Here is a 13,033-nt window from a genome sequence, read left to right on the forward strand (position 1 = left end):
GTGAATTCCATAAACTAAATGTTAGGCATATAGGTGCGAGATGAAAAAGCTTTTTCTCCATTCCTTTTTAAGTCTCTTTCTCTCTTTTCTTTCGTATTTAGAGTGCTTTTTAAGTAAGCTTCTGTTACTTAGAATTCACCTCAATTGTGGCAATCTTGATAACTAATATATTACATGATTTTTTTTTAAATTGGACATTTTTATAATTCTCTTCGTTTGATTGTCCCAAATATTAGTAAAACTCAGATTATCAAGAAGCCATTTAATCTTGTGAATTCAAGGTATGACATGCATTTCATTGATAAATTAATAAAATTAATTAAAGGAATACAACAGATGTGCTAATTTCAGTTTCCCTCTTTTCTGTGTACCTGGCAGCCTCAGCCTATACCATTATAACAGAACATCAACATACGATTAATAATCATAAACCCACAGTGTTCTCCGTAAACCATGGTATTTGGAGTACTCTTACTAGTCTTAGATCTTATCAAACTCTTGCCAAACTTCAAATAAAACGACTCAATTTGAGGACCCCCAAACCTCACAGCCGTGAAATAAAATCGGCAAAACTAATTGTTCATCAAGAAGAAGACCTAAAAAGCGCCTGGTTTATCAAGACTACTAATTTAAAGAGACGTGCGAGAAAAAAAGAACACGTGCCTTCTAGAAATTCATCAATATTGTGTTGTTTCTTCGTAAGTTGATTAGTAGATTCTTATCGATTGAAAGAAGTCAATCATGGGGAAGGAGAAAAAGAAGGTAAGCGTAAGATCAAGTATATGTGATATTTTCCTTTGCTTGTATGTTGTGAGAATTGTCATGTAATTTTGGATTGGGGAGTAATACTAGTCCCACATGTCGCATTTTGTGTGTGGTAATATGTACATGGTTTTGCCCAAAACAAAACAGGTAGCCGCGCCGCGCGCCGGGCCGTTTGCTTTCATTCAGGAGACAGGCCTTACTTGGCATGCAATCACCTCTTGTAGACAATGGAGAAAAACACTTCATGACAATCCAGACAATATCACAAGTTGAATAGGGTCTAGCATGAATAGGGAGGCCAATCCCAATGGCAATGCAATACCCGCGCGTAAGCCGCCTACGATTAGACCGAAAGCTTCAGTCTCTATAATCGTCGGTTGTTCCACTGAGACTACGTCTGGCTCCACTAGACCTCCGGTTATAGAGACTGAACGACTGCCTATGCCAGCCTGTGTTGAACTTATTCCGCTAGATTTTAGCCGCTAGGCCCCTCCCACAAACTTGCCACGGCCGTATTGTTATGCCCCCAAAATCCCCCAAAATGTCATTTTACCTCGTCCATATCCAATTTTAAATTAGGCCTAGGCTATAATACATCGGTTCCACTTACTAATTTGATGTAAATAATCCGTTTAATGGTCCCTTTTAAGGAAATTATGGGTCAAAATCGACATCCATGTTGAAAATCTTGCAAGCCGTGTTAAACTCTCGTTGCCGTCAATCTCATCCCTTCTAGTCTACGCCGAAGGCAAAATGATTATGAAGGAAAAAACTGTGATAACGCCATTACGAACGTGTAGATGGCGCACAGTTTTTCCTTCATTATCATTTTGCCTTCGGCGTAGACTAGAAGGGATGAGATTGACGGCAGCGAGAGTACGGACGGCTTGCAAGATTTTCAACATGGATGTCGATTTTGACCCATAATTTCCTTAAAAGGGACCATTAAACGGATTATTTACATCAAATTAGTAAGTGGAACCGATGTATTATAGCCTAGGCCTAATTTAAAATTGGATATGGACGAGGTAAAATGACATTTTGGGGGATTTTGGGGGCATAACAATACGGCCGTGGCAAGTTTGTGGGAGGGGCCTAGCGGCTAAAATCTAGCGGAATAAGTTCAACACAGGCTGGCATAGGCAGTCGTTCAGTCTCTATAACCGGAGGTCTAGTGGAGCCAGACGTAGTCTCAGTGGAACAACCGACGATTATAGAGACTGAAGCTTTCGGTCTAGCCTACGATATGAGTGCTCGTCGACAAATTCAGAAAATTGCCAGATTTAACAAAGAAAGTCCTCAAAAATAAGGATCGTCTTTCGATCGATTTTCGCAGACGTATTTTTTCATCGACGCTCTACGAGTTTCGGGTTACCAAACCGCCCGCTGGCAATGTATTCGTTCGGCGTAAAAAAAAAACCTAGTTCACTGTCTACAGTCTACTTAGTTTACTGGGTTGTCCGTCTTCCTGAGGATTTATCGCTCATAATGTGAAAGTCTCTGTACAAAGACAATGTAAAATGCATCAAGAAAATCATCACAGAATCAGTTTTTTGCATCGCCAACGCGCCGATCAGAAATATGAAACGTCTGCGAAAATGCGGACGAATCTTTTTTTGAGGACGTATCGGCCTGCGTTTATGCAGAGGATCCTTTTTCTCGGATCAGCGCCCTACATGATTACAATTGCATACCATACCGATGGAGGGTACTGGCTATGCATGCGCATGTGTGAAGTTAGCGACTGTAATGATGAATTGCTTAGATTTACTGAATGGGGATCTAAGATTACAGTCGCTAACGTCACACACGCGCGCGCGCGCCCGCACCCCCCTGTCGGTTCGGTATGCAATTGTAATGTGCAGCAGTTTGCCGTGACACAGGCCTGCCTTTTACACCCTAAAATAGCGCTATTTGACAATTTTGACTGAGATGTTGTGATTTGGGATGCTAAATTTCAGGGTACTAATCAGTTGCAACTTGCAAATAGGCCTACATGCTTTAACATTTTGAGTTTACCAATCTTCTTTCAAATTCCTATCTTCTCCATGTTACAGTTCAAGAGTGGTATAGCAACAAGCTTCATTACACGAGCATCAGCTGTGAAGAGGCTGCAGTTAAATTTAGTCAACTTCAGGTGAGATACATTGTGTGACCTCAGAATTCAGTGATATCCATTTATCAAGCCAATTTAGAGCCATTCATACCCTTTCTTTTTCAATACAAAATATTTTAGATTGTAGTCATGCTTATTGTTAATGATGTCACCACCTTTTTAAGGTAGCCTGGCAAATATATTACATATATGCAAGATTCTGAAATGTTAAATTCAAGATGCCAAGTTTGTGTGTTTTCTTTTTTTTTGTTGGAGAGGGGGGAGGGGGTAAACTTGCATCGGTCTACTGTACTGTATTAATGTAATTCCTGTAAAGTGTACAAAGATAGACATTCAGACCTGACTATTATTTGTACTTCTTTCCTTTTTTTCCTTCTTACTTGAATGGGTGGAGTTACCTTTGTAGGTTTTAAATGATCCAACACGAGTAGTGACAAGTTTAAGGAACTGGAGTGATTCTGAACTCTATAATAATTGAAGAAAAGGTATATAATATAATGATAATATTTTATGATTTTACAGGAGACTGTGTATTCTGAAAGGTATCTACCCTGTAGAACCCAAGAGTATCAGGAAAGCTGGCAAAGGACAAAGGCTTCACAGAACCTACTTCAGATTCAAAGACATCCAGTTTCTAGCTCATGAACCCATTGTTGAGAAGTTCAGGGATCACAGGGTATGTATTATAATAGCCGGCCTCAAGTTATGCTGCTTTTAGCCATGGTGCCCTACTCATAGACTCTCATGCCTATTTTAAAAGTTTATGGTCGAGTGATGCCCTCTGCTGTCATGAAATGGACTGCTTTGTGCCTCTTTGGCTGGCCTGTTCCTCAAAACAAGAAATTTAAGGCTGAAAAAAAAACAGGAATTTTAATATGATTCAAATTTAGCCCAAAGTGTGTGTACAGTAGAAGCAGGATGTAGAAACCAACTATCAAAGTAGCATACATGTATGTTTCTGATAAATGAATATTTCTAAATAATTATTTCAAATTTAATGATTTTTTTTTCTTCTACATACTTGAAGATGAAGTAAGGCTACTGGTTTACTCACCAAATGACATTCATTAATTTATTTCTAACATTTACTTTACTTGATACTTTCTAACATGATATATATGCATTTATATAGATGTATTTTTATATGTATATCTATTCTCTTCATATGGCTCATTTCACTCTTGTGTCTCAGGTTTTCGTGAGGAAAGTGAGGAAAGCAAAAGCCAAAAAGGAATGGGCAACAGTGAACAGACTTTGTAGAAATGAACCCAAATATAGACTAGACCACATCGTTAAAGAGAGGTAGGTGCAGAGAGATTCTCTGTCAATAGAAAATGAATAGCCACAATTTGTCATCCTCTTTTGTGAAGAGGTTAGCATGTAACTAATATTTCTCATTATTTTCCGTTTTCTGTTAAACCTCCACATAATTATATTGAATACTGGAAACCAGAATCAGTCGCAGATTGTTAGCAGCAGTCTTTCTTGCAGCATGTAACTTCTGCAAATTACAAAAGAAGAAATCATTATTTTATTTTGTGCTTTGTAATGGACTCTACATGTATGTTGTCTTAGTGTAATGTCAAATGTTCAATGAACAACAAAGTTTTTCTTCCTTTCCGTGTTTAACAGATACCCAACCTTTGTTGATGCTCTGCGTGACCTTGAGGATCCTTTGACCTTGTGTTCATTGTTCAGTACGTTCCGTAAGAATGCCAAGGTCAAAAGTGAAGTCCTCCCTCTCTGTAGACGACTCATCGTAGAGTTCATGAACTATGTCATCGCATCAAGGTCACTCAGAAAGGTCAGCGTAAGAAACTGTCAATGTTATCCTTAACACATACTTTTGTATCTTCTACTCTGTATGTGTTTGTTGAATACATTCTTTCTAGATTGTACTTCACTTGAGAGAATGCAGCTGTAAGAATTTAATAAATCCTCCCATTAGCTAAAGACCTACAAAATGTAGGGGGCGATGTATTAAAACGCCAGTTCTTGTTTGTTTGGTTTTTTTTGGGGGGGGGGGGAAGGAGGGGGAGATTAAAAAAAGTTGGACATATCAGTATATTTACCAACAATCCAGTCCTTAGAAAAGAGAATTAAACTCAACTGGTAGGTTAATCATGCCCCCTATGATGATGTTTATTCTGATGTGGTCTTTGTTTGTTGTAGGTGTTCCTGTCTATCAAAGGAATCTACTTTCAGGTTGAGATTGAGGGTCAGATGTTAACATGGATCATTCCATATAACTTTGGATATCAGGTGAGAACGGTTTATGGTCATTAATTTCACTTCCTTTATTGGTCCATTTCTTTATTGAGCACATTGCTTTCCATTCTTGACCCTTTTTACTGTCCATTCTTGACCATGATACTGACCATTCTTGACCATGATTCAGTGTAAAAACAGATTTGACGGACATGAGAATTTGTTTTCACCCCGTTTTTGTTAGCCATTTTGCAGTATCAAGGAATAGATGTGTATTTTGATTTACTGGATTTATTATTCAGCATTTGATAGAAGAGTGTAGATATAATTACAGTATGTTCCTTGGATTACCAAACGTTGAGATTGAAAAGGCTGACATGGCCATCATAAGATAAAGCTGGGGTTAGAAAACAACTACATTTACATATTCAGTGTATTTAATTTAAGTCATTTCAAAATGATATGAGACATTATTATGATGAATGTTATTGCTGTAGGTGAATATATTATGGTACAAAGTTTTGATGTTCACTTTATCTTTCTCATGTTTCAGGTGCCGGGCGATGTTGATTTAAAGATCATGTCTACATTCACAGAGTTCTACACTACTCTAGTAGGATTTGTCAACTTTAAACTCTACACAAGTCTTAACCTCCACTACCCTCCTAAGGTGAGTTAACTGTCTTCTTCATAGTAGATCAGGCTTCAGGCTTCCCATGTACCATTAGGACTTGCAGCCAGTCAGGCAACGGTTTCCATGTGTAGAAGTTCATAATTCGCTGACACCAGACTTGGTCGAAATACCATTAATGGGTGTACAAGTCTGCACACAGCAAACCCATAGGCTAATCAAGAAATACCCCGTCTCTCGGAGAGTCTTCAGTTGATGCAAATGTGAGACATGTACTTTACCATATTGGGAAAAGACAGAGCATTACGTTAAGCTTGTTGGTCTAATCCCAGTGATTGACAACACCTCTTTTGGGGTAAACACCAAACAAATGGTGTCTATTTCCCCATGAGAGCCCACTACTCTGTCTTTAAGAGGGGTAGAATTTTTTTTTTTTTTTTTAATTTTCAAAATTTGGCAGTTATACAAGTGACTCTTGGATCACGATTCATGTTACTCAAAAGATGTCATTGCTGGGACATGATGCCAAATACATCATTAGTTATGCATGTATTGTTAAAGTACAGTCACTCTGTCATTATTAATGAAAATGGTTTCTTATAACTAACCATGTTTTATGTGACAGTTGTCGATGGCATTACAAAGCACAACGTCAGAAGCATTCATTCTTTATTAATGAAAATGCTTTCTTATATTGTTTTACATCACAGTTGTCGATGGCATCACAAAGCACAAAGTCAGAAGCAGAACAAGATGAAGTGGACGATGCTGTAGATGACCTCATTGGTTCCTTTGCACATGACCTTGTAAAGGTCAATCAGGGGTCAAGTATTACTGGTGAGGATGAGGAAGACAATGAACAGGATGATGATCAACAAGAGGTTCTCATTGCTGGTGGGGTGAGTAACACTTAATATTGTCAAAGATACATACAGTTGAATCAAGCTTCACTTTATTAATGAGCAACCATTTTATGCCATCGAAAGTACTTTGTAATCCCCTACCGTTTCCCATAATTCTCATAGTTCAATGATGTCATTGGATTGTGCCAGTAAACATGACAATTAGCCATTATTATATAAGATCTGGCACATCTGTTTTCATGGGTTAAATATTTTGATTTATGTGGAAACATTTGTTGAAAGATAGTGGTGGTACTTTGATATGACCTTTGATGTGCATACATGTACCTAAAAAAATGACTAATACATATTTTTAAAGAACTGGCTATAGAATCCCTTTTGTGTGTGTCTGTATGTCAGAAGAGTTATTTATATACTTTGAAGTTACAGTGAAGACACAAGTCACAAGTAATTTCCCTCCATTACATGGATCTGTTTCAATACTTATCATCGTGCTGTATTTCTCTCCCTCGGTAATACTGATTAGATTTGTAACTTACCTTTAACAAATTAAATCTAGAGCTTCATTCCTTTGTACACTGAAAAAGTCTGTAACACTATCAATTGTATTTTGATTTGACTTATGTTGATTCTTTGTTAGACTGTGGATGAAGAGACCGTGAAGAAGGCAAGAGAAGAGAGAGATGACATGAAAAGGTTCAAGAAGTTGTTTGAAGGATGCAAGTTCTTCCTTTCAAGAGAGGTACCAAGAGAAGCTATCACATTCGTCATCAGGTGAGAATATTACATTGATACAAACATAGCCTGTTGGTACATACAAGAAATGTAAAATATGAGTCATTCTAACATGAGTGGGCAGACATGAAGAAAACAAGTGGATTGGTAATGCAGCCTTCTGTACACTTTAAATGATATGACTAGGGGGGTGTTTCACAAAGACTAAGATCGACTTTAAGTTGGACTTAACTATGGCAGGCCATTCATGCCACTGTTTTGCTTTCACCATAATGAATTTTAGAAAATATTTTTTACTTCCAATCATTAAAAAATGTTAATTATGTAGATTTGTGACTGTGATTATGTACGTCCCTTGAGAGACCAATACCAGTAAACGGTGAGAGCAAACATTGGCATGAGCAGCCTGCCAAAGTTAGTCCAACTTAAAGTCAAATAGTCAATCTTAGTCTCTGTGAAACACCCCCAGAATTATTAAGCCTAAAGAACAATGATTAGTGGAATGATCAGAAGTGATTATAACTATGACCATAGCACGCTGATTGTATATCATTTATTCATGTTTGTTTGTTTGTGTGTTTGTTTGTTTGTTTGTTTGAATGCAGGTGTTTTGGAGGACAGGTATCATGGGACAAGACAATGTTTGTTGGTGCTCCATATGAAATGTCTGATGAGACGATCACACATCAGATTGTAGACAGACCACAGCAGGATAAGCAGTATTTATCAAGGTATGCTCTCTTTCATTAAGGTATACTTCTAAATTAATTTACAGGAGACGAAAAGGCAAGGGAATGGATGCATGTTTAAATCTAGCGCTCTAAGGAATGTCTGTCTGTAATTGAATTACAAAGCTGAATCATAGTTTGAAATAACACTGTAGGAGTGGGTTACATTGTAGATTGTGTTGGATGTAAACCACAAATAATTCTTAAGACTTTAAAAAGCATCATTCAAAAAACGTAAATCATCCTTGATATTTGTATCCATCATTATTTTGTAATTATTTTATCAACAGATGTGTAACCCCTATGTTAACATTTAGCATGTTCTTGTAAGTGAATTCAGTGGAAGTGAGAGCCAAAGTTTGGTGGAAAAATTGTCAGTAAGGCATTATCAGATACATGTGTAACTGATCCTGATGTTATTTCCAACAATTGTATAGAATACCTATACAGCATATAGATTTCATTTTCTCTGTAGTTTAACCCCTGTTTCCCTCTCTCTGTCTCTCTATCGACGTTCAGGTATTATATCCAGCCTCAGTGGGTGTTTGACTGTGTGAATGCTCATCGGCTTCTCCCATTAGAGGACTACTTCCCAGGTGTACCCCTACCCCCTCACCTGTCACCGTTCGTTGAAGATAAAGAAGGTTCATACTTACCCCCTGAGAGAATGGCCATGCAGGAGGGAAACCAGAAAACAGAGTCGGATGGTACGTCATGCTCACTCAACCCCTTACAAAGTTGTACAATTCTTCATAACACATGAGAATTTCTCTTCTGTGTCATGACATTGTTTCTCTCTCTTTTTTTTTAAAACCAAGTATACAGAAATTGGGCGTACTGCTGAAGAGTCATATAACCTTTTATATATAGTCATGCTATCTCTAAGATTTTAATATTTTGTACTAAATTGAATAGAAAGCTGGATTTCTTATTTTCCTTGAATAAAACAGTATTTATATCTCACATGAAGATTAAATTTCATCTGTTTTACCTGAATATTGATCCAAATGTTAGCTTCAAGCAATAAAGCTCCTACAACAGGAAAATTGATACAGGTTTTTAAAAAAATGCACCCTGCCAGGAGGAATGAAGCCTGTGGGGACAGATGATACTTTTTCATTTTATGAAATAGAATTATTCTTCTAATGATATGAGGTTCTTGGTAGAATGTAATGCTTTCACAATCCTTCACTTACAGATGAGGAAGTTGGGGAGGAGGAAGAAGAAGAGATCATTGGTGAAAGTGAGAATGAAGAAGATTTAGAGGAAGGCCTCAGCAGTGATGATGACGAGGAGGAGGAGGAGGATGAGACTAGTATAGGTGATGCTGAGAAGAAGAGGTTAAAACAGCTCAGTAAACTAGCACAAAAACAGGTAAGATACTACTAATGAGAATATGAGATATGTAAGGTGCTGAAGGCGCACTTGTGAAACAAAAAACAAACGAAAGAGAGTTCACATAAAAGCATTTGCATTATAAACAGATTTGTTCTAAGATTATTTTTAAAACTTCACCTGATCTGCCATAACGAATCTCTTGAGAGAGAGCATTCCATGGCGGAGGCCCCGCATGAGCAAAGGTTAACTTCCCCACTTAGTATTGAGCTTAGGAAAAACAAGAAATGTGGAGTTTTTAGAGCATAAAGATGGAATGTAATGACCTATCAAAGTAATACACTGATTCTTACAGGTTTAAATAAAAACATTGTAATTATTCATGAAATTATCTTTGATTGACTTTAAAACTATTAGATAAAAATGGGATGTTCAAAGCAAAGTACTTAATGGCTTGTCTGTTAAAATATTGACTTTTATGTGTAATTGTGTATATATTACTCTGTGATTATCAGACTGTTGTTTCTGTATTTGAAAGGGTGATAGTTTGTTAACATTACTCCATGAAGCTTTCTATAGCTGAAGTAGAAATAGATTAAGATTGGTGTAGCTTGGATGATCTAATAATACATGATTGTATTCTCCCATCCTCGGTCACAGGACAAAATCAATCGAACAACACTTCACCATGGTCATCATTTCATTGGAATGATCAGCTGCCTCACAGTAGCAAAAACATGAATATTCAAAGTGTTCATTTGCATATTCCTAATACTATTACTCTATTTGTCCCCTCAGACAATGAATCTATCTGTAGCTGAGGGAGAAGTAGAGAAGGTGAATCCTACATGGGACGCGGAGAAGCTAGCTAGACAAGAAAGGAGATTACAAGAGATGATGATCCCCAAGAAGAGGAAGAGGTTATACGATAGACTCATGAAGAAGAAGAAGGAACAAGCCAAGGAGGTGAGCACATTTTTTATAAATAAAAATCAAAGTGGCAACACTATTGCTAATAACATTCCTTTTCCTCAATTCACAGCTAACTAAACATGATTGAAAATTGAAAGAATTACATTGAAAGAAATATGAGTTTTTAGCAAATTTGATAATTTTTATTGAAACATCGATATTTGTCAACTTTCTGTTTTGTTTTAATTTGTTTATATTTTTATGCCTCCGTTACGAAGTAGCCGGAGGCATTATGTTTTCGGGTTGTCCGTCCGTCCGTCCGTACGTCCGTACGTCCGTACGTCCGTCCGTCCGTACGTCCCGTTCTCGTGATCGCGTTATCTGAAGAACCGATTGATGGATTCCTGCCAAACTTTGGTCATGTATGTATCTTGCAGAGCCGATGAACTGATTAGATTTTGGGGTCACGAGTTCAAAGGTCAAAGGTCACAGGGCTCATTATGTATGCAAAAACAGCTCGTGATCGCGTTATCTGAAGAACCGATTGATGGATTCCTGCCAAACTTTGGTCATGTATGTATCTTGCAGAGCTGATGAACTGATTAGATTTTGGGGTCACGAGTTTAAAGGTCAAAGGTCACAGGGCTCATTATGTATGCAAAAACAGCTCGTGATCGCGTTATCTGAAGAACCGATTGATGGATTCCTGCCAAAATTAGGTCATGTATGTTACTTGCAGAGCCGATGAACTGATTAGATTTTGGGGTCATAAGGTCAAGGTCAAAGGTCATGCGGCTCATTATGTATGCAAAAATAGCTCGTGAACGCATTCTCATTAGAACTGACAAATGGATTACTATTTAACTCGGGACATCTTGTAGAGCCAATGAACTGAGTAGATGTTAGGGTCATGAGGTCAAAGATCAAAGGGTCATATATGTATATGAGAAATTGCTTGTAATCACGATATTCTGAGAAACTGTTAATGGATTACAATTGAACTTGAATTTGAAAAATTTCTTCTGTTTTTGTTTGTAAAATTGCTCTATGACGGAGGCATCATTTCGACTGCGCGCAGTTGAAGTTCCATCTAGTTTATTTTGATTATCTATGTCCATCTACTAAAACCATATTGGCAGTAAAAACAAAATCTCTCAATCTTTATATATCTTGCTTTCCAATGCAAACAATTAATGAACAACATGTCTTAATAAAATGAATTCACTTTTTGTCTCGTAGGTACGCAAACTGAAGGAGAAGAGGCTGAAATACGATGAGGAACAGAAGGTGAATAAGAAGAAGAAGAAGGTGACAGCGATGTAGGACTGATATCATAGATGCCTTATAATAACAGACTCATCAGTAGCCATAGATGAATATGGTACTGTGTGCTGACCAATGGAGTATACATACAAGTACGGTATGTACTACAAGGGTATCAAGAGGACTTCAATGTATAATACATGTAAAGATCTGAAAGGAGTTACAAATAACAAAGCAAAAATATTGAGATAATTTTGATCATGACCGAGTGATCTAAATTGCTTCCACCTCTGATGTATCTTACATTACAATTTTGGAAAGCAAACATCTGCTTGGGAATCAGTCAAATCAAAGAAATCTTCCAAAAAGTCTCAGGGCATGTAGCAAACCTGTGCATAGGCTTTTAAGCATGTAATGTTCTGATAACTGGCTGGGCCAAGAGGAACTTATGTAAGACATCCAAATGAAGTGAAACACATGCTCAACCAGTCAAACTGTTATCATGATTTGGAGCAGTGTATGATCCTACATGCCATCATCTCACCATCATTATGTTGTTATCAATCTGTTCTGACAAGCATAAATATTTCCCTTTTACGTTCATTCACAGTGATAATGGATGTTCCTGTGTTACATCGTACTATAGCTCCTCAGCAATCAAAATATGTATGAGGAAGATCATTATCTCCGGGTTTGATCCAGTAGTACTGATACTGCATACAGAATGTATATAACTTTTGTTATTAGTGCGACTCAGTTGTCCATCATGCTTTTAATTCTCTATGTTAATGAATAAATAAAAGAATTGTATCATCTGCAGACATTGGGTCATGATAAGGAGAGCAAATAATTGTCAAGTAATCACAACTTTAAATTCACACAACCTGTTATTGAAGATATTCACATTGAAATCATGACTATTATACATGTGTAAGTCAAATGTACTGGTCAGCCGTTCATTAATTATGCCAGTGAAAAAGGCTTGGGAGGTGCCGTGGTTGAGTGGTTAAGTTACCGGACTGTCGATCACAAGGTCCGTAGTTCGAGACCCGCCTCGGCACTAATGTCCTTTGGCAAGACATTGATCTACATTTGCCACACTCAACCCAGGTGATGTAAATGGGTACCTGGCAGGAATTCATTCTTTGAAATGCTAGAGTTCTGCAATGGCAGCACAGCTAAAGCCGGGGTAATAATCTCCAAGTTTGGAAGCGCTTAGTGATTCTAAGAAGCGCTATATAAAAACCGAGTATTATTATTATTATTACATTTAGTTAAGACATTTGATTTCAATTAATTGACCTTGCTAATTTTATGGATTTTATATGTAAATTGGTCTTTGTTTCCTAGATGTATGGCCAGAAACAGTTTGTTAATCATGATAATGGCAACAACTTCTAAGTGGATCTGTCCTATTGAATGCTTCATAAGAATGAAGAAGATCTTTGTTGCAGTTTGCCATGTCTCTGTACATTAC

General features: G+C 37.4%; 1 protein-coding gene across 1 annotated transcript; it reads left to right on the top strand.

The window, feature by feature from the left end:
• Nucleotides 1-614: 614 nt before the first annotated feature.
• Nucleotides 615-12,407, top strand: LOC115930060 (pescadillo-like). Its single transcript, XM_031000546.1, has 14 exons — nt 615-762; nt 2,823-2,902; nt 3,404-3,557; nt 4,074-4,183; nt 4,514-4,685; nt 5,054-5,143; nt 5,643-5,759; nt 6,431-6,619; nt 7,224-7,357; nt 7,924-8,049; nt 8,566-8,753; nt 9,245-9,420; nt 10,180-10,347; nt 11,533-12,407. Exons 1-14 carry the CDS (start codon nt 742-744, stop codon nt 11,614-11,616), a joined length of 1,809 nt encoding a protein of 602 aa, XP_030856406.1. The 5' UTR covers nt 615-741; the 3' UTR covers nt 11,617-12,407.
• The last annotated feature ends 626 nt before the right edge of the window (nt 12,408-13,033 follow it).

The sequence above is a fragment of the Strongylocentrotus purpuratus genome, unplaced genomic scaffold (assembly GCF_000002235.5).
Source record: "Strongylocentrotus purpuratus isolate Spur 01 unplaced genomic scaffold, Spur_5.0 spur5_contig_862, whole genome shotgun sequence".
Lineage (NCBI taxonomy): Eukaryota > Metazoa > Echinodermata > Echinoidea > Camarodonta > Strongylocentrotidae > Strongylocentrotus > Strongylocentrotus purpuratus.

What these genes read in the sequence shown, in the direction of transcription:
- LOC115930060 (XM_031000546.1), top strand. Translation starts at nt 742, where the DNA reads ATGGGGAAGGAGAAAAAGAAG. An exon ending in TTAAATTTAGTCAACTTCAG is followed by an intron (nt 2,903 to 3,403) that starts GTGAGATACATT and finishes ATGATTTTACAG; the next exon opens with GAGACTGTGTATTCTGAAAG. An exon ending in GACCACATCGTTAAAGAGAG is followed by an intron (nt 4,184 to 4,513) that starts GTAGGTGCAGAG and finishes CGTGTTTAACAG; the next exon opens with ATACCCAACCTTTGTTGATG.